The sequence below is a fragment of the Trichogramma pretiosum genome, unplaced genomic scaffold (assembly GCF_000599845.2).
Source record: "Trichogramma pretiosum strain Unisexual culture from Peru unplaced genomic scaffold, Tpre_2.0 scaffold86, whole genome shotgun sequence".
In the NCBI taxonomy this organism is placed as follows: Eukaryota; Metazoa; Arthropoda; class Insecta; order Hymenoptera; family Trichogrammatidae; genus Trichogramma; species Trichogramma pretiosum.
Window position 1 is genome coordinate 254,239 of NW_019640815.1, and position 23,793 is coordinate 278,031.

Here is a 23,793-nt window from a genome sequence, read left to right on the forward strand (position 1 = left end):
GGTGCAATAAATCCAGGAATTTTGCCTATAAATTCAGAGCACTGTGCCGTGGCGACTTTCAAATTTTCAAGATCCTTTTTTATTGGCGATTCAGAAAGAGTAGATGACTTGACTTCCTGTTCCGAAACACGACGGTCGAGATCTTTAACCGACGCACACAAGCTTTCAACCTTATCCATAAGGCGATCCATAATTCCATACATTTTATCGACCAATTTTTGGTTTGCCATATCGACATATTTGATAATGTGCTCGGTTTCGCCTTGAAAAGTTGCAGGGCACGACGTGTCCGACTGAGACATGATGAAAGAGTGATAGGCTTAGATTCCAAACACCAGCAGAAGACGACACGAAACGTAAACACGACACTTAAGAGGCACTGGACACTTGTAGAAATCTTGCGACTGCGCGTTTAAGACTTCCTCAGATTTTCAGTGATTCAGAAAACTAACCTTCAAAGTCGAACTCGATGGAGAAATGATAATAATTCTAATTGCAGGGTCAAAGATGCAACAAAACACCTGATGCATCCGGAACCTTGCAATATTGAGCGTGCAAGACCTGCAAAACAAAAGCGCCACAAGGGCAGAAAGCAGCAGAAAAATAGCCTTAAAGAGGAGCAAGCGTGAGATGTGTGTGGCTACGTACCCAGAGAGAGAGAGAGAGGGTGAGAACTCGTGCGACCGCGCGCCGACAATTTTCTTATACGCACTCAAGCGGGGGTGGGGAACTTTAATTTATTTATTATATAAAACGCGTTGAATTAATCGCGCGCCCCGCGTGGTTATACGCGAATGTATACTATGTATACAGCAAGTATGTAATAAGCCCCGACGCGTCTCCGTCCGACTCACGCTTGGCTAAACTCTTACTTTTTTTCTCCGTACATCAAGATCTCAACCGGAGATGATTCATGCAGTGCGCGCGATGCATGGAGCGCGCGCGCGAGGTTTTGCCACAGATTTCGCGTATCGATAAGTGTATATGCATACGCGCGGCTCGAAAAGAGGATACGCGCGTGCGAGATTTTTTTTCATTTATAAAGACCCCCTGATATATCCGGCAAAATGACGAAAAGAAATTAATGTGAATTCACCTGCTGCCACCGGTGCTGATGTTATACAAATGTGAAAAATTAATTAAGCTGAGCGCAGCGAAGTCGTATCATGGCCAGTTCGCCTAATTTTCGTGTGTTGGCGGTCGTACGATAACTTGAAATCTTTTTATACAATGGCTTTGAAATTTTAGGGGTATATTCTTTGGGACTGGGATTAGTTTATTATTTATAGCATTCTTATGCACTTTTTATGCAATTTTTAGAAATTTGATAATTTTCCGTCTTTGGACAATGGATTTTTTTATATATTGATACTGAGTCATTATTTTTTTTTATCGCGTCGTATCGTGTTACCTCGCAACTTAATGCATTTATAAATGGAATTTTTACGAACTTTTTAAAATTTTCAATAATTTTTCAAGTTTTGTTAACAGATGCGAAAAAAATCCGTTAAATTTGTATTCATGCAAGGTCGAAATTGTCGACCTCGATTTCTTAGATTTAAATGTTATATAAAGTACTATTATGCATCACTGGATAGATTTTTATAATTACTTGAGTTCCAAAATGTAAATTCATTATATATTTAAGATAAGATTACAAGTAGAAAATATTATCTCGCACCGACATAAATTTTGATACGATTTTGAACTTGACTATTCATTGACTTTATTTATTTATAAATTTTCTTTTGATGTCAACATTCGTTTTCCACGGCTTACCCAAGAAAGTCTGACAAATTATTAGTTATTATTAACTCATACAAATTGTGAAACGGTATAGTGTTATAAAGTGTAAACGCTACAAAATTTTGTTTTTTTTTTTTGAGAAAAAAATTTATTCATGTCATTTTTGTGTACATTTATTTTATTCTCACGGGGCTTCAATGGATAACTGCCAGCAAACTTATTCATATTGCATGTACTGCTTAGACATGTTTCCATCTGATACTCTCGAGCATCATATGCACAACGACTGCGTGGGGTACAGGTTGGCAATGGAAACAAACTTACCACCCCCTTGGATTCCCTCCCAGGTCAATAACATTGACAATCAGACACCACATGGTGTAAGTTTAGGTACTGGATCGAATTTTGAAGAAGGACAAAATGAAAATGTTAGTTACATACAAAACATTATCATGGACAGCCATCAGCCATCGAATGACGATGTTTCAAGCACTGAACCGACTAGTGAAGAACCACAAAATGAAAACGACACTTATCCACAAGACAATATCATGGACGGCGATCAGCCATCGAATGACGATGTTTCCTGCTCTGAACCGAATTATGAAGAACCACAAAATGAAAATGACACTTATTCACAAGACAATATCATGGACTGCCAACAGACATCGTGCAGCGGAGATTTAAGCACTGAATTGTGAAGGATCACTAGATAAAAACGATCATTACAATCGGACTTCACGCGATGGAAGTTTAACCGAATTGAATTGTGAAGAACCACAAGATGAAATGGACGGTAATTACGTTTGCAACAATTGCCCAACCTGCAATCGTTGCAAACGTAATAATAGATATGGTAGCAAAGGCTGTCTGATCTGGCACATCCAAACCTCTCATCTGTCACATTATCGGAGGCTTTATAGTTGCGACGATCACCAGATGTTATTCATCAATCGAAAAACTTTGAGAGAGCACAAGAGAACAGATCACAGGAAAAGAAGAAACAACATGGACAAAAATCCGCCTGCACAAACGAGTTATTCAGCAGCCCAAGACGAGACACCTCCCGAAGGTTTTCAATGCAATGTGTGCGGAAAGATGTATAAGGACCGACATCGATTGAGCCAGCACCGCGCATCTGTTCATGGTCCAATAAAATATATTTGTGCATTCTGTGGGGACGTATCTATAAGAATTTACAATTTAAATCGACATCTTAAGAGATTTCACTTAAATGAAAAAAACTTTACTTGCACAGTAGAGAATTGCTCAAGTTCGTTCACGACAAAATATGAATTAACTGCACATCATAAAGTCGTTCACCAACCAAAAAACCACCAGTGCAATGAATGCAGCAAAAAGTTCGGGTTAAAATTTCAATTAACTCTCCATAAAAAGGAAGTTCACGGGGCAAAAGACCACGAGTGTGACGTATGCGGAAAAAAGTTCACGACAGATCGTCGAATGAAACGACATCGCAGTAGATGTCACGAACACGAATGAAGCGTGTGCGGAAACCTCTTCACGGAGATTGGCTCTTGGAGGCTTCATCAGCTGACTCACCCACGGCAATAAGACCGGATCGCGACAATTGCATATGAAAACGTTGTATTTCAAGAAGATCTTGGCGTATCGTTGAAAATGAAAAATTCTGGCAGCATGGACTTATCATCTCACATGAAAGAGGTTAACGAAGGATAAAAAGAATAAAGCATCGATGTGACAAATGATAGAATTGCATTTACTTGTAACGACTGGAGAGCCAACTTATTATTAAAAATATATATGATTTTATTCTGGCTGGTGACAACGAGGGAAAGTATATATGATGTGGTTTATCTGTATGGAGTAGTAGTCGTTATTATTTGTTATAATAGGTATAAAATCATTTTCTTATATAAATGTTTAGTTTTAAACAATCTGTGGTACTTGCTCCCGATACATTTCTGCGTCGACACTGACGACCAACGATGCCGCGAATCAATAGTCTTTATTATCATAAAAAAATATCGCTGCTTTAAGAAATGTACAATTTTTATGTCAACCTATTTTTTATAAGTATTTCTTGCAGTTATAAGTAATCGCCTAATTAATTTATAACACTATTATACAATCATTCTGAATATGGAGAAATTTATTTGAAAAATTACTTAATATTTAAAAAAAAAAAGTAAATTGATCTATTTCAATAACTAAAATTTATTGTTACGTTCGCCTAACTTCGCTCAGCTTTGTGCAACGAACGTTGCCACTAGTTGATGCTGAGCGCAGCAAAGTCGTACACATTCGATATTGCTAATTTTCGATGTTTTACTCTAACTGCGATAACTCATACAGGGATAAACCAATCGATCTGAAAATTTTACATAGCATTCTTAAGGTGTTGACGGAGTGCTGTATACTTTTTTAGCAACATCAGTGTATCTTAATATGCAAAAAATGCCTTTTTATGCAATTTTGCACCTCGCAACATCTCCACTTCGAAAAAACGTAATTTTTGTTTGCGATCGGTCTTACTTGTGTATCGGTATTTAACATGGTAGTTAAGACAAGTATATTATATGTCGTGTTTTGAGTACCACTATACTGAGCGTAACATGATTGTGATATAGTATAATTATTTCGTGTTTTGAGTATCACTACTGAGCAAAAATTTATGATATTTTTCTTTATTATATGCTAATAAATAAATATATGTTAATTTATGATTTGTTAATTTATTTATTTGTCTCGATGTTTCATCATTTTGCGCGGTATTGATAGGTACGTTTAAAGATCATTTGTATTGATCTCGTGCTTGGGTATTGCCTTCATGCACACTTTGGACGTGTCTGCATAAATATTTTCTATGTTTAAATTTTTTTCCGCATAAAACACAAGCGTGATCAATGTCTTCGTGCTGCGTTTCAATGTGACTTATAAGACGATGTTTTTTAGAAAATTTCTTGCCACACGTATTACATGCGTAAGTTATCTTATTATGCACTGTATCCATGTGGAGTTTGAGACCACTCTTGAATGCGAATTTCTTTCTGCACACTTCGCAAGTAGGTGCCATACCTTTATGTGTCGCATTGATGTGTTTCTTGAGAGTATCTTTCATCGTAAATATTTTGCCACATGTATCACATGCGTGAGTTATCTTATTATGCACTGCATCCATGTGGAGTTTGAGACCACACTTCAATACGAATTTCTTTCCGCACACTTCGCAAGTAGGTGCCATACCTTTATGTGTCGCATTGATGTGTTTCTTGAGAGTATCTTTCATCGTAAATATTTTGCCACATGTATCACATGCGTGAGTTATCTTATTATGCACTGCATCCATGTGGAGTTTGAGACCACTCTTGAATGCGAATTTCTTTCCGCATACTTCGCAAGTAAGTGCCATACCATTATGCATCGCATCGATGTGAATTTTGAGATACCATTTTTGTGTGAATATCTTTTCACATGTACCACACGCATGTTTAACACCATTATGTACTCCATCGATATGGATCTTGAGTTTATCCTTCGTTGGAAATTTCTTTCCGCATATTTCACAAGTAGGGGCCATGTCATTATGCATCGCATCGATGTGAATCTTGAGATAACATTTTTGTGTGAAAGTCTTTGCACAAGTACCACACGCGTGTTTAACACCATTATGTACTCCATCGATATGGATCTTGAGTTTATCCTTCGTTTGAAATTTCTTTCCGCACATTTCGCAAGTAGGTGCCATACCATTATGCATCGCATCGATGTGAATTTTGAGAGTACCTTTGTGTTTGAATGTCTTTCCACAATTACCACACGCATGTTTAACACCATTATGTACTGAATCGATGTGGACCTTGAGATAATCTTTTAGTGCAAATTTTTTACTGCATATATTACATGGATATTTGGTACGATTGCGTGCCTTATCAGTTTGGGTTTTGCGTTGACTATTTTGAGCAAATGTTTTTCCATTTCCATCAAATGCATCACTGAGTTCACCATCCAAATTCAATTCCTCTTTTACTTCGTCGACAATTTCTTCTTTAATTTTCTTTTGAGTCTGATAATCGCAACTATTTTTCATATGCTGCCATTGATCTGGATAATCGTCCTCGGTTTTCTTGACTACTAATAAGTCAATGCTGAGCTTCTCGTCCTTACATTCGAATTCTATTTCCAAATCGTTATTAGGTCCGGAATTTTCATCATTTTTACGCAGCCCATAAATCTGGAAATGAGATTAGTAAAAATACTTGATCAAAATATTGACTAAACAGTCCCACATCAACACTTACTAAATTTTCTCGACAAAAACTCGAGAATTCGTCGGTTTTAGCATTACGTGCATTGTCAATTTTCATATAATCTTCATTTTCAATTGGGGAAACATCATTAGGTTCCTTCTTCACTCTGCAATATTCCCAATAATATAAAGTATTATGCTATTTTTTTTTAAATTTCATTCTCACGAAACAAAAATTACCTGACATCAGAGTTATATAAATCACTGAAGTCCATGTTTATCACTCGGAACTTGATCAACGACTAATTGTTTTGTCATGATGTTACACATCGAGCTAGGTAACATAAGTGTAATAATATTTACAAATCTTGAAATGAAAGTTTGAGAAAATTTATGTCAACAGAGATACTCTGAACTTATCATTTATTATTGGAGAAATTATACTATTGATCTCGTAATAAACAATTAGCCATTTTCTTTGAATTGTATCTTATTACAAAGAAATTATAAATTATTGAACACTTCATGAATCGAGCTTATGATGTGTCCTATACTCCTTTTCGCATAATTTTTTTCGACGCGCAAAATATGAAATAAAGTTAACGTGAGCGAATGAAGGGTTTATATACATTTTTATATTACACTAACGCCAAATACGTGACTACAGTCGCATCTATATCATTTACCATTTTTACACAACGAGCTAATATCTTACATCTATGTAATCTATGTGTGATAAATATGCATGGTTAGTCATGTAGTCAAATATATATCTATGTATATTGTCACGTGGGCACACCGGGCCAGCTTAACGCGTACATACAGCTGTATATGTGTTGGCATGCCATGTGCCAATTCCTTTGGTCGCAACGTTGTCAATACACGCTGAGCAGAAAACATCGATAAGTGAAATCTATTTCGTACGTGCGAATTACGAAAACCTGTATTCATATATACCTATACTAATGTACATGTAGGGAACATCAAACTAAAAAATACGCCCTATTTTTGTGTTCTACTTCTTATTATACTAATAATAATTTTAACGGTTTTACCAAATTAGCTGACACAAAAAAACTCATTGTAACATTGATTTATTATGATATACTCATTGAAGCTACTATTATTAATTTCATACGGCTGAAACAACTATTATCCTGATGTCGTATGCTATTTCGTTATTTACCATTCAGTCGCTCAGCATTTTGCAACTGTGGTTGCCATCTATATGACGTAGGGTACAATACTCGTGATATATTTATGTGCTATTGTTTATAGCCTTTTTTGTCGTGTCACGCGCGCGAGGCGTTAATGTGTTATTTAACGATTCGCACGCTGAAATTGCTGCAGAACTTTGAAACTAGAGAGAAAAGAAAAAAAAAGAAGAAGAACGAGTCGTGGGACGGTACAGTAAAAATTCGATTGTCCAGGCGATCACACACGCGTGTATATGGATCCCTCGACGGCTTCTGCTAATTGAAAATCAGAGTCGCGGCATCTCGTTTGCTCGGATTGACCAGTCGAGTTTGAGATATCTCGTCACGGATACACGTATAGTGGTTGACCCTTCGTATACATAAGAATCGATACCAGGAGATAGACACGATGTTATTATACATTTACACTCGCTCTATACTCATCGGTAATCGTGTCCCAAATGTCACTGAATTAATTTCCTCTCGGCGAAGCTGCCCTAGATTGACGTAGCAACAAAATGAAGTAACTTAATTTTTAAAAACTAGAATATCCGCCTTGATTATACGTGCCCCGCGCCGCGCGGGGGGTGCAAAAAAGCTTCGCTGTGTCACCCGCTGATTCGTTCGTAATATACATTACCCACTGTACGCGGTTAAGAATAAGCGCGCTAACGATCTTTTATTCAAATTTCGCCTTATTGTACAAATCTTATCTTCTTTCCCCGTACGTTATAAGTATATACACACCCAATAATTACGTCATCAAGGAAGTAGCGGCCCGTATTAAATAAATAATGCACTTGATGCAACGCCTGCCACCACACGTATGATGATGCGTATACTTGTGCATCCAAGCAAAGACGGGAGGACGAGCAGACAGAGAGAGAGAAAGAAAAAAAAAGGAGTGAAGAATGGTCGGAAACGTTGGTATATGTATAAGTATAAGTAAGTTACACACGAAGGGAACCTCATGGGATTTTTCCCAGGTTATATATGTACGTATATAGACACACACGCGTACATACACATAATCGTAATTAAAGCGAATGAGAGCGAGACGAGACGCGTATCTCATACATACGCGGCAGGAATACATATGAGAGATGTGTACGAGCGTAGGGACACACAAACCTCGAGAAAGTCGATTATTTCGGAGTACTCGCGCTTAATTATTATTTCGCCCGCGTTTGATGGACAAATTGATTCGCGACCGCGTGTGTGTGTGCTGCCGACATAAACTTTTATCGACGGAGGATGTATACATAAAAATTACGTGCGCTGCCTCTCTCTCTCTCTCTCTCTCTCTTGGGCATCAGAGAGCTGTCATTATCGTTTTCTCCTCGATATATTTAAACACACATTTTTTTTTATACATAAATAAAGGTACACCGCGAGTCGAGTCGCAAGGACTTTGCGAAATCATAAAAAGGCACCAGGACGACGACGACGACAACGAGTTGCCTTGTGCGCGCATGTATTTATTATGCCCGCTTAAATGGAGTGTCGTTACATGTATTATACGATATAATATGCCGATCGATGCGATGGCGCGCAGCTTTTGTGCTCTCGCGTCGTAAGATAAAAAAAAAGAAGACCTTCCAATTTTCCTTACGTCGCGAATTATTCATGTTTCGGATTATAAAACTTTATGGAAAAAAATTTCCATTATAATGTTTTATGCCCGAGACTCTTCAATCCCGAGGAGTGAAAAATATTGAAAAACTTTCGCTAAAAATTTGTAACTTGCCTCGCTCGATGCCGCGTGTTGTACACAAGCAGCAGCAGCAGAAAAAAGGGAAAAGAAGGGGGGAAAAAAAAGTAAAGTCGCTTGATGAATCACATTTTTTTTTTTTTGTTAACCCAGTTCTTTTTTTCATCTCTATCCGCTGCAAAATTGATTTGCTTTACTACCCACACACAGCACCGCAGCAACCACGGCAACAGCAGAGGTACGTCGTCGCGCAATCCGAAACAATTGCTCGCTCGTCGTAATTTTCCGTCCTTTTCTCCCCCCTCGTGCTGTGGGTCTATAATGTGTATTTTACGTTTTTAGACTCGACGTTGCCACCATGACGAGGAGAGAAGAAGGAAAAAAAATTATTTATTTCCGCGCGCCTCGAGAGAGAGAATCGCTGCAGTCGTGTCCCATAAGCTTTAAACGCATCTATCGGATTTAACAGTTATATAATCATAATAAAAAAAGTAAGTTACGACGTGTATCTTCGTTAATTTTATTACAGCATCACCACCCATCGTCATTATGTTATCTCCGCTGACGCGAAAGATGTAATAATAACAACAACGACAAAAAAGCCAACATTTTTATAGCCGCGTACTGAAATCTAATAAAAAAAAAAAAAAAAAGAAGAAAAGACCGACTCGTTTTCCATTCGCTTTGGTTCTACGTGCTGCAGTGTCCGGCAAATCGGCTACAAATGCTTAAAGGTCTCAAATAAAACTTCTGGCTTCGGTGCTCGCGCGCGGAGGGGGAGTGAAACAACAAAGCACACCCATAGAAAAAGCGAGTGAGAAACTCTCGACGCGCGCGCGGCGAGTAAATTCGATTTTCAACGAGCGAGTTTCGCTAGCGCGCGAAATCTTCCCGCGCGATTCCCGCGTATTTATACAATTACATAAAAGAGGAGAGAGAAAAAAAAGGATTCAACTCGAGCGATGATCAACTTTCGAGAGCGTTTAATGCTCGGGTTTTCTACCCAATGTAATGTGATTTTATACATGAGCTCTTTGTACACAGCAGCAGCGGCGTATCGAGTTTTTAATTCGTTCTTCTTCTTTTTTTTTTTCTTTTTTGCCTAGTTGTTGGAAAAGTACAGGGCAAGCAATCCTTGCAGCACGTCGGGATCATGCTCCTCGAACTTTTTCAAAGCCCGCCTGACGTCCTCGATGCCATTGATTTTCTGGCAGAGATATTCCTTGCTGAAAAACTGCGAACGCACGCGTAAATGACACAGACACACAAGCGCGTACAAAAGAAAAAGAAGAGGATGGAGGAAAAATAAAGAAGATTTTCTGCCATCGCCGGCAGATTATATATATAAAAGGAATTATATTTCAAAATAAAATATTGTACGTACCAGGCAAAAGTCAACGAGCTCCTCCTCGTAGAGTTTGCATTTCTCTCCGTAATTCTGGCAGGTCATGTCGCCGTTCTGGCCGAGGTCCGCCAATTGCTTTTCCACCATGCTCAGCTGCTCGTTCTATTGTATAATACAACGCAAAATTGACGACACCTATATAAAGATCGGAAAAAAATTTAGGAAAAAAAAGCTTACCGTCAACTCGTCCACCATCGAGGCCCAACAGACCGTCGACGAGATCGAGAGCACCAAAAGCAGTCCCAACGCAAAGATCCGCGACGACGACATGTTAACGCGGGCAGAGCTTTTCGACGTATTCCGATCGACCGGAGAAACGTAAAAAACACAAAAAAAAACTGAAAATTTCATAAATAAGCGACAGAAGTACGTGGTAGCTTTTTATGAATCACGACTTTTCTTTTCGTCGACGTCGACGTTTATCGCGATTTCACGCTCTCGAAAATTTTGTTCAATTTTTCAATGCGATTCATACACCCGAAGTATACAGTGCGAGAAACACAGCGAGTAGCTCGTCTTTCTATATATTTATGCTTCTCTCGGGCTTTTTAATCATCGTCGTTGCGGGCTGCAGAGGATCGTAAGAAGATTGGCTGCTACCGCCGAGTTTCACGTATTAATCAAAAGAACCGCAGTGACCCCAAAAATATTAAAAAAAAACATCATTTTAAAATGTACAAGGTTGTCGCATCTTTTTTTTTTCTTTCTCCCGGAGGAAGCTACGTGATAGGCTCCGAAGTGACCTTTGGAACTAAAGGCATGTCCCGAAAATGAAAGTGTTTTTTTTTAGTTTTAGAAAAATTGGAATTATTTAGACATTTACGGTGGAAAAATATCATACTTAACATTTTGTATGAAATAAGCGAATTTTTCGCTGAGGATAAAAAATTTTTTCTATCAACTTTTCAACATTAACTTTTTTTAGTTTATTTTTTGTTGACATCTATTAATAAACTACTTATGATTCATTCTCCCAAAATCGAATTATTTTTAGTGGATAGAAAGGAAAATCTTTTCTTATCTCGAGAAAGAGAGTTGCAATACACATGTTGTGATTACTCATTGGAATTTTTTCAATGACACCATCTGTGAATTAATTTTTCAATTCGTATTAGATGAGACTCGTAGAAGTCAATCATGAGCAACGTTTAGCTTGTCTGCTCGTAGTTTTTTCTTACATCCGATCAAATATGAATTCTTGAATACTGTGTATACGAAAATAAATACGATGTGAGTGTTTACTTACCTACGTACTTGATGAGAGTCAAAATAATGACTTAAGCTCATTAGATACATGATTACAATTGTCAATACTTGCAGAGATTTTTTATTGATGGTGTCAGTTTTTCATGATTTCGTCAGTTGCCGGTTGCGGAAGTTGTCGAGCGATATTTATAAATAATTATTGTTTCATGACCATGATTTTATACTCTTCTTATAATAAAATAGAGAGAAGATACTTAGGGAAAGGTTCAAGTGTTAATTGAAATTTTAAAAGATCAGTTAAACAGGAAAAATTATTAATATTAAAGTTTATTCAATATAAAAATAACAAAAAAAAGAACTGTAATGGATTGGAATATCATATTGTTCTTTACAAAAATGAAGGATTTTCCAAAATAACGTACAGTAACATATGAGCGTAGAAGTCTTGATAGCGTGCAAATGTCTCGGGTGAATTTCACGCTTCTAAAGTTTGCTCCGATTATATACAGCATTAACTGAAAAATTTGAGATGAGTTTTTGGTCGATATGATTTGAGATAAATCTCACTTTTCAAGGGTTTAATATGATCATGAGATGCATTTATGAGCCTTTTGAGATTACTTTTTGTTCGAATGATTTGTAACAGGTCTCACATTCAAAGGGGTTTTTTATGTACAAGTAGTAAATTTATATGTCTATTGAGGATGGTACCCTTTTCTCCAAATGATTTATGACAAATCTAACATTCTACGAATTTCATACGAACATGTACTGAATGTAAGTGTCTTTTGAGGTCACTCTTGCATATAAATGATTTGTGACAAATATCACACTCGAAAGGCTTGCTTCTATTATGCACTGCATTTACGTGCCTTTTCAGTATACTCTGGTATCCAAATGATTTCTGACATATCTCACATTTGAAGAGTTTGCTACGATCATGTAATGCATTTTTGTGCAATCTGAGGTAGTCCTTGCGGCCATATAATTTATGACAAATATCACATTCAAAGGATTTGAGACGGTAATGTACTGTATCTATGTGAATTTTGAGGTGAATTTTTCGCCCAAATGATTTGTGACAAATTTCACATTCGAAGGGCTTACTCCGATTATGTACTACATTTAAGTGACGTTTGAGGGTGACTTTTTGTCCAAATGATTTGTGACAAATCTCACATTCAAAGGGTTTGATACGATCATGTACTGTTTTTATGTGAGTATTACGCTTACTTTTGGATGAAAATGACTTGCGGCAAATCTCACATTCGAAAGATTTGCTGTGCTTGTGTACTGTAAAATCAATTGATATATTTTCATCTCTGCCATTGGTTTCATTTTCCTTTTCTATTTTCACAACAGGTAGGTAACTTTGATCCTCGGTTTTGCAGATAGTTGTCGATGGAGTCTTACCTTCAAGTTTAACATTTTTGCACTCAAAATCTACGATTATATTTTCAATAATGTCATCCATCTGTTTTTCATTTTCTATTTTCGCAATGGGTAGGTAACTTTGATACTCAGTTTTGCAAACGGTTTTCGAAGAAAAATTCGGTTCTTCTTTAAAATATTTGCACTCAAAGTCTATGAATACTTTTTTGTCTAATTTTTCTTGTAACGGTATTGCCGCATTTATCCGATTTGCCTGAAATTAAAATTATGTAATAATATTTTACAGTAGCATAACGGAGCATAAATAAAATCATTGAACCTACCGATGATTTATTTAACGTTGATGTTTCTAATTTCTCGGCCTTGTAAGAATTCACAGAATCGAATACATAATCGTCACCTGCATCTGGGAAGGTATCGTTCGCTTCTTCCTTTACTCTGAAGAATGATTGAGTTTTATCAGAGATCGTTCAGAAAATTATAATTGCAAGAACGTAACATGTTTTACCTAATTATAATCCCGTTGCTTTCCATCGTAGGCTTGATAAGAGTGTATAGTACATAAACTTTTACGATTTACACTGAGAAAATATGTGAGGTTAAACGCTCCTTTTTAGATACTTATACTTTTCAAGTCTGATGTTATTTGTAAAATGTAAACACTTGCCAACTACAGAAATTTAACTTCTCGTCAGTGACTGAACGCACTACTGGTATATTGACTATTAAGTTATACCCACGATTATGATGGATTCTTGGTGATACTTTCTCCCCCTACCATAGATTGACCATAAGCAGCGTACAGGATACATAGAGGTATTCGCACACATCAAAGCTGCACCGAAGTTTTAATGCATTTGTCATTCATTCAGGCGCACAATTGGGTTACATACATGTATTATATGCATGGAATGAAAAATTCGCTCGAAAGAGAAATATAACTTTATATTCACATCAATGCATCTAAATAAAATTAGTTTTTTTTCAGCGAAAATGATCACAAATGTAGCGGATTTTATCCCGAATTTCAAAAGAACGAGCACGTAAAATCACCTTTTAGACAACTTGATTCCGTCTCTTAGATGTCCATGTTGGACCAAAAGTCTTTCGATTCTCGGATCAACAGAACCACCGATAAGTTCTTCTCCGTTAGTCCTCAATATTTTATCAAAAATCGACAGCGGTGAAGTAGTTGTGCCGTAAAACAATTACAGAAAACAGAAATTTACTCCAATATCTTAAAGAAAAGTTCAAATGATAATTATAATCGATTCAAATTCGAGTTCATATTTGACGAAATTTACAACAAAATTAATGAAAGATTGAAATATTTTATTGTTTTTCAAGCAAATTAAAGACATTGATAATCTGAAATTTGTTTCGAATTTACATAGTTTATTTATGTGAAAGTAAAAATCTTCATGACGTTCAAGTGTCTGTGACCAAATCTCATACTTCTAAAGTTTGCTCTGATTATATACTGCATTTACGTAAGATTTAAGATAAGCTTTTTGTACTAATGATTTGTGACAGATCTTACATGGGTTTGTTCAGATGCAATGCAATTATATGTTTATTGAGACTACTTTTTTCTGCAAATGATTTTTTGCAAATGCCACATTCGAAGGGTTTGTTACGATTATGTACTGCATTTACATGAACATTCAGATGGCATTTGTGTGCAAATGATTTGCGACAAATTTCACATTCAAAGGGTCGGATCTGATTATGTACAGAATTTACGTGACTTTTGAGGTCACCCTTGCATCTAAATGATTTGTGACAAATTTCACATTCAAAGGGTTTGATGTGATTATGTACAGAATTTACGTGTCTTTTGAGGTCACCCTTGCCTCTAAATGATTTGTGACAAATATCACACTCGAAAGGCTTGCTCCGATTATGTACTGCATTTATGTGTCTATTGAAATCACTCTTTTTTCCAAATGATTTGTAACAAATCTCACACTCGAAGGGTTTGATGCGATTATGTACTGCGTTTATGTGCCTGTTGAGGTTACTACTATCTCCAAATGATTTGTGACAAATTTCACATTCGAAGGGCTTACTCCGATTATGTACTACATTTAAGTGACGTTTGAGGGTGACTTTTTGTCCAAATGATTTGTGACAAATCTCACATTCAAAGGGTTTGATCTGATTATGTACTGAATTGAGGTGCAGACTTTTCAGATTTTGCCTGCGACTATATGATTGGTGGCAAATCTCGCATTCAAAGGGTTTGCTCCGATCATGTACTGAACTTATGTGTTTTGCGAGACCACTTTTTCGTGTAAATGATTTGTAACAAATGTCACACTCAAAGAGTCTTCTATGATCATGTATTCCGATGATGTGTGTATTGAGGGTACTTTTTTTCCAAATGATTTGTGACCAATGTCACATTCAAAGGGTTTGCTGCGATCATGTACTGTTTTTATGTGACTGTTGAGCTTACTTTCATATGCAAATAATTTGTGGCAAATTTCACATTCAAAAGCCTTCGTTCGACAATGTACTGCAAAATCAGTGGATATATTTCCATTTGTATCATTGGTCTGATTTCCGTTTTCTATTTTCACTATAGGCAAACAACTTTGATCCTCAGTTTTGCACATGGTTGTCGATGGAGTCTTGCCTTCAAGTTTCACATTTTTGCACTCAAATTCGATGTATATATTTTGATTCATCCCATTTGTCTGATTTTCGTTTTCTGATTTTACTTTGAACTCAGATTTGCATATGTTGGCCGGTAATATCGTCAGATCAAGCTTCACATTTTTGCCCTCAAAGTCTACGAATATTTTTTCGTCTACTGTTTCCTGTAATGGCATAACCTCATTTATATAATTTGTCTGAAATTAAAATTATGTAATATTTTTTTTTTATGTGGAGATATTGAAGCATAAATAAAATCATTGAGCTCACCGGTGATTTATAAAGTGGGAACATTTGAATGTTTTTGGCTCCGGAAGAGTCGACCGAATCGAAATCATAATCATCGCTTGCGTCTGGCCAAGTATCTTGTGGCTCTTCTTTTACCCTAAAGAATAGAAAAATTTGATGAAATGATTGCTTAAAAAAACATCATTGCTTGCCAGCATTAAAGTAGTTACATACCCAATTATGTCTTCACTGCTTTCCATAACTTGCTCAATTATGATATGAATTTACTGCAAATGTTCACAATGTTTACTGAGAAAATATTTAAGGTTATATGCCTCGAGCAGTTAATTAATGCTGAACCCCAAATTCGCACGGCTTCGTATTACTTTAGCTCTATGCTAGAGACTAAACAGATTACTTTTACTTATAATACCTATTAGCGAAGTGACTCCGTAATTGTGATAGTTTCTTGGCGATACACTTTTCCTCCAAGATCAACTTTTTCTATGAAACAAACAAAGGCACTCGCACGCATCAAAGCTACACCGAAATTGTAATGAGTATGCCATTCATTCAGGCGCACAATTTGCTTGCATGCGCGTGTTATATGTGCGGAGAAACACTCATGCAAAAGAGAAATATAACTTTAGGTTTTCATTAAAATATGTGAATAAAATTACAGGAAATTCGAATATTTTGTCGGCGAGTCCCCCCGATATCATATAGAATGAGCACGTAAAATCACCCTTGAGACAACTTGATTCCGTCTCTTAGATGTCCAAGTTTGACCAAAAGTCTTTCGATCCTCGGATCAACAGGACCACCGTTAAGTCCTACTCCGGTAGTCCTCACATCACCGGCATTTTATGAAAAACCGACAGTGGTGAAGTAGTGGCGCCATGAAATGTTTTGGCTCGAGTGCGAAAGTAAAGTAAAATATCGATCGTGACTAATTGGGTATTTCAACTTCTTATTAAATTTCTAAAAACTATTTATTTATTCATATTGGAGTCGTGTATGATAATCATAAGAATGAAATTTTTTCATTAAATGGAACACAAACAAAATCAATCAACGAATCTGTCGTGATATAATCAAAGTAGTACAACAATGTATCGCCTCCGTCCTAAGCCCACACCTGCGACCGATCGGTAAAGCAGATTGGTTTAAAGTCGAACCAGCTGACGCCGTCCGTGGGGTACTTCTTCCGATCCTTGTAGCAGATCTCGGTGAAGCAGTAGTGCCCCAGCTGCTCCGGTTGCCGCTCGTACAGTTTGACGTCGCCTCGCGCGTGCCACCTGTGGCACGCGTTCCACTCCCTCGCGGCGAACACATCGGTGAGTATGCTGCCGTCGCTGCCGTCGATCCTCGCCGTGTTGAAAAACATCGGCCAGCGCGAGCTGTGACACGGACCCGGTCCGGTGCACTGGATGTAGGTGAGCAGCATCCCTCCCTCGGCTAGATTCACCACGTCGAACTCGAGACTGAGCGACAACTCGTCGGACGTCGTCTCGAATTTCAGTTGACCCCGACGATCGAACTGGCTGCAGGTGAACTCGTTCCTGTCGATGAGGCCGACGCAGACGCCGATCAAGCCGTGGGCCGTCGAGTGAGCTACGAGTTTGTAGGGATCCACGCCCTTGTACCAAAATTGCTCGTAGCGGCGAAGCTCCAGGATCTGTCCGTCCGGCTGGACGATGGCGGCTCGTACGGTCGTCGTCTGGTTTGCTTCCTCGTCGTCGGGTGCGATCGTGTCGATGAGAAGATGGCCACTGGCCGGACTCTCCTGGTCCAACGGCTCCAGGATCATGTCGTCGTCGCGCACCGTCTGATTGAACCAGAAACTGTGATCCGGATCCCTGTGAACTGGCATGCCTCGTTCGTCGAAGGTGATCCTGCATCTGGGCACGTCGCGTCCCGAGGACGGTATCCGGCACTCCGGAAAATGCTCCGATCCGACCACCACGTCGAAGCTGTTCTCGTAGACGACGTAGCTCACCGGTCGGTATAACCTCAGCCGGATCCACATGAAACTCGGCGGATGAAGCGTGCAGTTGTCGAAGTGCACGACGTTCATTCGCCAATGGGTGAGGTTTGAGTCGTCGGTTCCCTCGTGGGCCAGCCAGCTGACGATGGCCTTGTCGGCGCCGAAACGGAGCACCTGCGTCTCGTCGCCTCTGAGCGCTTGTCTACCCGACGCGAGCGACACTTCGCAGTGCTGCTCGCGCTCAGGCACGTCGTTCCTGTCCGGCTTGGCCTTGACGGCGCTGATCTTGCACTTGGTGACACCACGATGTGGATTATACCTGGTGCAAATCAACTTCACGTAGCTGTCGTTCTTGTAGGATTGCCGGTCGAAGATGAGGTTCGTCGGGTCGTCGTCGTCGTTGTCGTTGGAATGTCGGGAGGCTGAGGCGTTGAGGCTGCAGCAGATCGTCGCCAGCAGGAATAGCGAGAGGATTTTCGCCAAGTGCGACATTGTCTGTGGGATGAATAAAATTCAAAAAAAAAGAGAGTGAAAAATGTTGGAATATTATAGAGCCAATATTTCGTTTGTGAATTGGTGCCAAGCTTACCTTTATTTACTTAGTTTGTACTGCCAATAGCGACGTAAGATAGCCGACTGATGAAAGGTAAAATTGTATACAGTACATAACGATTTTTGATTTTATGGGTAAAACTTCCAAAATCGTCTTTGAATCGAAATGTTTTCGGTTTTAAATTGAAGCTTGTCTATTCCATTTTCAATAATTGCCTGAGTATTTGAGTTTCAAATTTCAGATAACTCCAAGTGCTTGAGCTCGCATTTTATGGTTTTTTTTTTTAATATATTTCATTATATACTTCATGTTGTAAAGCTCTTCGAACGTCGAGACAATAATTATTTATTTATTTTTTTTAATAGTAGTTAATGCATCAAAACGTTCAAATTATGTTTTTTTTGCATGAAATTTGTATGCATAAGCGTTGTTTACCATTTTTTAACATCTCAAGTAATGGTTATGAAATAAAGGGTACGGAAAGGTCAGCGCGTGACGTTCAGAAATGATAATTGCTCAAGGTCAAGATTTTTTACTTCCATATCTTAAAGAAGAGTTCAAATGATAATTGTAATCGAAGATCGATTCAAATTCGAGTTCATAATCGACGAAAGTTACAACAAAATTAATGAAAGATTGAAATATTTTATTGTTTTTCAAGCAAATTAAAGACATTGATAATCTGAAATTTTTTTCGAAATTACATACTTTACTTATGTGAGTGTAAAAATCTTCATGGCGTTTAAGTGTCTGTGGCCAAATCTCACACTTCGAAATTTTGCTCTGATTACATACTGCATTTACGTAAGATTTGAGATAAGCTTTTTGTACAAATGATTTGTGACAGGTCTTACGTGGGTTTGTTTAGATGCAATCTAATTATATGTTTATTAAGATTACTTTTTTCTGCAAATGATTTTTTGCAAATGCCACATTCGAAGGGTTTGATACGATTATGTACTGCATTTACATGAACATTCAGATGGCCTTTCTGTGCAAATGATTTGCGACAAACCTCACATTGGAAGGGTTTGATCTGATTATGTACTGAATTGAGGTGACATTTCAGATTTTGCTTGCGACTATATGATTGGTGGCAAATCTCGCATTCAAAGTTTTTTCTACGCAAATGTATTGCATCAATGTGTCTAGTGAGGGTCACTTTTTGTCCGAATGATTTGTGACATGCATCACATTCGAAGGATTTGCTCCTATTATGAACTAAATTTACATGTAGAGTGAGGTTAACTTTTCGTCCAAATGATTTGTGACAAATTTTACACTCGAAGGGTTTGCTACGATCATGTATCGTCATTGTGTGCCTTATAAGTTTACTCTGGTATCGAAATGATTTGTGACAAATTTCACATTCAACGGATTTGCTAGGATTATGTACTGAATTAAAGTGTCTTTTGAGGTAGGCCTTGTATCCAAATAATTTATGGCAAATTGCACACTCGAAGGATTGGACACGATTATGTACTGTAGTTATGTGCGTTTTGAGGGTATCTTTGCGACCAAACGATTTGTGACAAATGTCACATTCAAACGGTGCGCTTCGATTGTGTACTGAATTTATGTGACGTTTCAAGGTACTTGGCCGTCCAAATGATTTGTAACAAGTGTCACATTCAAAGGGTTTGATGCGATTATGTACTGCATTTATATGCTTTATGAGGTCAGCCTTGTATCTAAATGATTTTTGACAAATGTCACATTCGAAGGGTTTGCTGCGATCATGTACTGTTTTTATGTGATTATTGAGCTGGCTTTCATATGCAAATAACTTGTGGCAAATTTTGCATTTAAAAGCCTTCATTCGACAATCTACTGCAAAATCAGTGGATATATTTTCATTTATATCATTGGACTGATTTCCGTTTTCTATTTTCACTATAGGCAAACAACTTTGATCCTCAGTTTTGCAGACATTTTCTGATAAAAGTTTCACTTCGGATTTAACATTTTTGCACTCGAATTCGATGTATAAATTTTCATTTATCTTATCTGTCTGATTTTCATTTTCTAACTTTATGATTGGTTGAATATTTTTAACTTCGGATTTGCAGATGTTGGTCGACATAGGCATTAGATCGGGCTTAACATCCTTGCACTCGAAGTCTAGGAATATTTTTTCGTTTAATTTTTCCTGGAACCGCATAACTTCATTCATGTGATTTGCCTAAAATAAAAATTGTATCATAATTTTGTATGTCAAGAAAATTTAACTTTGAATCAATTAGTACTAACCGGTAATTTATAAAGGGCAATGTGTGCGGCTTAAGGCCGACATTATACTGCTGAGTATCTAACGTTCAATGGCATCTCATAACTACCCATCTGTCTCCGGTCTGGATAGAGGAAGTACTGGATTACTGGCCATATGACGAAGTTGTTGAGCAGTAAAAGAAATATAAACACTAGAAGTACTTGTATAAACGGGCTACTCGGAATACTGCCTTGAATGCACCGCATGGTGTGTGGAACCCCAAGCTCCGAAGTGATAGTTCAATTGAATTTTTTTGGTTCCGCAAGAGTCCTTTGAATCGAAATCATGAACGTCGCCTGCATCTGACCAATTATCGTTTGGCTCTTCCTTCGTCCTAGAGAATAGTACAAAATTTGATGAAATGATTGCTTAAAAAAATATCATTGCTTGCAAGTAGTTATATACCCAATTATGTTCTCACTGCTTTTCATAACTTGCTTAATAACGATATAAATTTACTGCAAATGTTCACAATATTCACTGAGAAAATATTTGAGGTTATGTGTGCCTCGAGCAGTTAACACTGCACCTCAAATTCGCACCGATTTGTAAACACTCGCTTACTTCAGCTCTATGCTGGAGACTAAACAGATTACTTTTACTTATAATACCTATTAGCGAAGTGACTCCGTAATTGTGATAGTTTCTTGGCGATACACTTTTCCTCCCAGATCAACTTTTTCTATGATACAAACAAAGGCTTTCGCACGCATTAAAGCTACAACGAAATTGTAATGAATGTGGCATGCATTCAGGCGCACAATTTGCTTGCATGCGCATGTGATATATGCGGAGAAACACTCATGCAAAAGAGAAATATAACTTTAGGTTTTCATTAAAATATCTGAATAAAATTACAGGAAATTCGAATATTTTTTCGGCGAGTCCCCTCGATATCATATAGAATGAGCACGTAAAATCACCCTTTAGACAACTTCCGTCTCTTAGATGTCCAAGTTTGACCAAAAGTCTTTCGATCCTCGGATCAACAGGACCACCGTGAAGTCCTCCTCCGGTAGTCCTCACATCACCGGCATTTTATGAAAAACCGACAGTGGTGAAGTAGAGGCGCCATGAAACATTTATGTTTTGGCTCGAGTGCGAAAGTAAAGTAAAATATCGATCGTGACTAATTAGGTATTTCAAATTATTATTCAATTTCTAAAAACTATTTATTCAATCATATTGAAGTATTGTATAATAATCATAAGAATAAAAATTTTACATTGTAACGAAACAAAAACAAAATCAATCGACCGATCTGCCGAGATATAATCAAAATAGTACGACAACAAAAACCTCTGTTCCATATCCTTACCGCTGCGACTCGTCGGTAAAGCAAAGCGGCTTGAAGTCGAGCCAGCGTGAGCGACGCGTGGAGTATCCCTTCGGGTCCTTGTAGCAGATCTCGGTGATGCAGTAGTGGCCCGGCTGCTGCTGCTCGTACAGCTCTACCCCAGCTCGTTTGCGCCCCTCTTGGCACTCGTACCACTCCATCGCGCCGAATACGTACTTGTGCACGCCGCCACCGTCGCTGCCGTCGATCCTCGCCGTGTGGAACAACATTGGATTGTTCGAGTAATGCCACGGACCCGGTCCGGCGCGCTCGATGTAGGTGAGCAACATCCCGTCCTCGGCCAGATTTATCACGTCGAACTCGAGACTGAGCGACAACTCGTCGGACGTCGTCTCGAATTTCAGTTGACCCCGACGATCGAACTGGCTGCAGGTGAACTCGTTCCTGTCGATGAGGCCGACGCAGACGCCGATCAAGCCGTGGGCCGTCGAGTGAGCTACGAGTTTGTAGGGATCCACGCCCTTGTACCAAAATTGCTCGTAGCGGCGAAGCTCCAGGATCTGTCCGTCCGGCTGGACGATGGCGGCTCGTACGGTCGTCGTCTGGTTTGCTTCCTCGTCGTCGGGTGCGATCGTGTCGATGAGAAGATGGCCACTGGCCGGACTCTCCTGGTCCAACGGCTCCAGGATCATGTCGTCGTCGCGCACCGACTGATTGAACCAGACGCGGTGATCCGGATCCCTGTGAACTGGCAGGCCTCGCTCGTCGAAGGTGATCCTGCATCTGGGCACGTCGTGTCCCGAGGACGGTATTCGGCACTCCGGAAAATTCTCCGACCCGACCACCACGTCGAAGCTGTTCTCGTAGACGACGTAGCTCACCGGTTGAAAATCCCGGAGTCGCAACCACATGTCACTTGAAGGATAAACCGTGCAATTGTCGAAGTGCACGATGCTCATTCGCCAAGTAGGAGCCTGCCAGCTGACGATGGCCTTGTCAGGGCCGAAACGCAACACCCGCGTCTCGTTACCCCCGAGCTTGCGATCCGCTGACAGCCACACTTCGCATCGCTTCTTGCTCTCGGGCACGTCGTTCTCGCCCGGCTTGGCCTTGACGGCGTTGATCTTGCACTTGGTAACGCCACGATGCGGATTATACCAGGTGCAAATCAACTTCACGTAGCTGTCGTTCTTGTAGGATTGCCGGTCGAAGATGAAGTTCGGTGGGTCGTCGTCGTGGTCGTTGGAATGGCGGGAGGCTAAGGCGCTGAGGCTGCAGCAGATCGTTGCCAGCAGAAATAGCGAGAGGATTTTCGCCAAGTGCGGCATTGTCTGTGGGATGAACAAAATTTAAAAAAAAAAAAAAAGAGAGAGAGAAAAATGTCGGAATATTATAAAGTCGATATTCCGTTTGTGAATTGGTGCCAAGTTTACCTCTGTTTACTTAGCGTGTACTGTCAATAGCGACGTAAGATAGACGACTGATGAAAGGTAAAGTTGTACAACTCAATGATCGACTTGACTCTATGGAAAGAAAATGATTTTTCATATTCTGAGCCGTTAAAATCCTCTTTGAATTCCAACGTTTTCGGTTTTAAATTAAAGCTCGTCTGTTTCTTTTTTTCAATTATTGCGCAGGTCTTCGAGTTTCAATTGTCTGATAACTCCAAGAGCTTGAGCTCGTATGTTTATAGTTTTATTTCATTTACAGTTCTTGTATTTCGATTCTAACTTAATATTTCACTAACGCACTTGGGAAAGCGCTTTGAAGCCAAGCCTATAATTATCATTATTTTTGATGTTTATTTTAATGCATGTATCAAAGTGTTAAATTCATATTTTTTGCATGAAGTTTGTACGTATTAGCATGTCTTGTTGCAGTTTTTTGGAACTGATTAAAATTTTTTGATATCTG

The 23,793-nt window shown here is 38.7% G+C and overlaps 7 protein-coding genes and 1 long non-coding RNA gene across 11 annotated transcripts; all 8 read right to left on the reverse strand.

The window, feature by feature from the left end:
- Nucleotides 1–4,515: 4,515 nt before the first annotated feature.
- LOC111694370 (zinc finger protein draculin-like) lies at nt 4,516–6,252 on the reverse strand. The gene is made up of 5 exons (XM_023462298.1): nt 6,218–6,252; nt 6,030–6,144; nt 5,573–5,962; nt 4,708–5,335; nt 4,516–4,577 (listed from the first exon to the last, which is right to left on the reverse strand). Exons 1-5 carry the CDS (start codon nt 6,250–6,252, stop codon nt 4,516–4,518), a joined length of 1,230 nt encoding a protein of 409 aa, XP_023318066.1.
- A 3,598-nt stretch (nt 6,253–9,850) lies between these two features.
- On the reverse strand, nt 9,851–10,586 carry LOC111694389. Its single transcript, XM_023462362.1, has 3 exons — nt 10,467–10,586; nt 10,269–10,391; nt 9,851–10,118 (listed from the first exon to the last, which is right to left on the reverse strand). The coding sequence occupies exons 1-3, from the start codon at nt 10,557–10,559 to the stop codon at nt 9,987–9,989; spliced, it is 348 nt and encodes a 115-aa protein (XP_023318130.1). The 5' UTR covers nt 10,560–10,586; the 3' UTR covers nt 9,851–9,986.
- A 1,596-nt stretch (nt 10,587–12,182) lies between these two features.
- Nucleotides 12,183–13,581, reverse strand: LOC106651138 (zinc finger protein 98-like). The gene is made up of 5 exons (XM_023462301.1): nt 13,396–13,581; nt 13,211–13,325; nt 12,603–13,140; nt 12,364–12,533; nt 12,183–12,242 (listed from the first exon to the last, which is right to left on the reverse strand). Exons 1-5 carry the CDS (start codon nt 13,419–13,421, stop codon nt 12,183–12,185), a joined length of 909 nt encoding a protein of 302 aa, XP_023318069.1. The 5' UTR covers nt 13,422–13,581.
- Nucleotides 13,582–14,373: 792 nt separating this feature from the next.
- On the reverse strand, nt 14,374–15,142 carry LOC111694371 (zinc finger protein 436-like). Its single transcript, XM_023462310.1, has 2 exons — nt 15,088–15,142; nt 14,374–14,995 (listed from the first exon to the last, which is right to left on the reverse strand). Exons 1-2 carry the CDS (start codon nt 15,140–15,142, stop codon nt 14,424–14,426), a joined length of 627 nt encoding a protein of 208 aa, XP_023318078.1. The 3' UTR covers nt 14,374–14,423.
- LOC106657539 (early growth response protein 1-B-like) lies at nt 15,062–16,299 on the reverse strand. 2 transcript variants are annotated; one of them, XM_023462216.1, is made up of 4 exons: nt 16,207–16,299; nt 16,008–16,060; nt 15,816–15,930; nt 15,062–15,742 (listed from the first exon to the last, which is right to left on the reverse strand). In XM_023462216.1, the coding sequence occupies exons 2-4, from the start codon at nt 16,031–16,033 to the stop codon at nt 15,152–15,154; spliced, it is 732 nt and encodes a 243-aa protein (XP_023317984.1). In that variant the 5' UTR covers nt 16,034–16,060; nt 16,207–16,299; the 3' UTR covers nt 15,062–15,151. The 2 variants fall into 2 exon arrangements, with proteins under 2 accessions (XP_023317984.1, XP_023317987.1); XM_023462219.1 differs by having other exon boundaries at nt 15,062–15,709; nt 16,008–16,299.
- Nucleotides 16,300–16,746: 447 nt separating this feature from the next.
- Nucleotides 16,747–23,464, reverse strand: LOC106657560. 3 transcript variants are annotated; one of them, XM_023462224.1, is made up of 2 exons: nt 23,313–23,464; nt 16,747–18,255 (listed from the first exon to the last, which is right to left on the reverse strand). In XM_023462224.1, exon 2 carries the CDS (start codon nt 18,250–18,252, stop codon nt 16,900–16,902), a length of 1,353 nt encoding a protein of 450 aa, XP_023317992.1. In that variant the 5' UTR covers nt 18,253–18,255; nt 23,313–23,464; the 3' UTR covers nt 16,747–16,899. The 3 variants fall into 3 exon arrangements, with proteins under 3 accessions (XP_023317992.1, XP_014234634.2, XP_023318000.1); XM_014379148.2 differs by lacking the exon at nt 23,313–23,464 and adding an exon at nt 18,350–18,442; XM_023462232.1 differs by lacking the exon at nt 16,747–18,255 and adding an exon at nt 21,736–23,210 and having other exon boundaries at nt 23,313–23,442.
- On the reverse strand, nt 19,058–20,183 carry LOC106657564 (zinc finger protein 25-like). The gene has a single exon (XM_014379152.2). It carries the CDS (start codon nt 20,130–20,132, stop codon nt 19,164–19,166), a length of 969 nt encoding a protein of 322 aa, XP_014234638.1. The 5' UTR covers nt 20,133–20,183; the 3' UTR covers nt 19,058–19,163.
- LOC106657567 lies at nt 20,322–21,225 on the reverse strand. The gene is made up of 3 exons (XR_001339518.2): nt 20,988–21,225; nt 20,564–20,916; nt 20,322–20,495 (listed from the first exon to the last, which is right to left on the reverse strand). It is a non-coding gene; the product is annotated as an uncharacterized LOC106657567 (long non-coding RNA).
- Nucleotides 23,465–23,793: the final 329 nt, after the last annotated feature.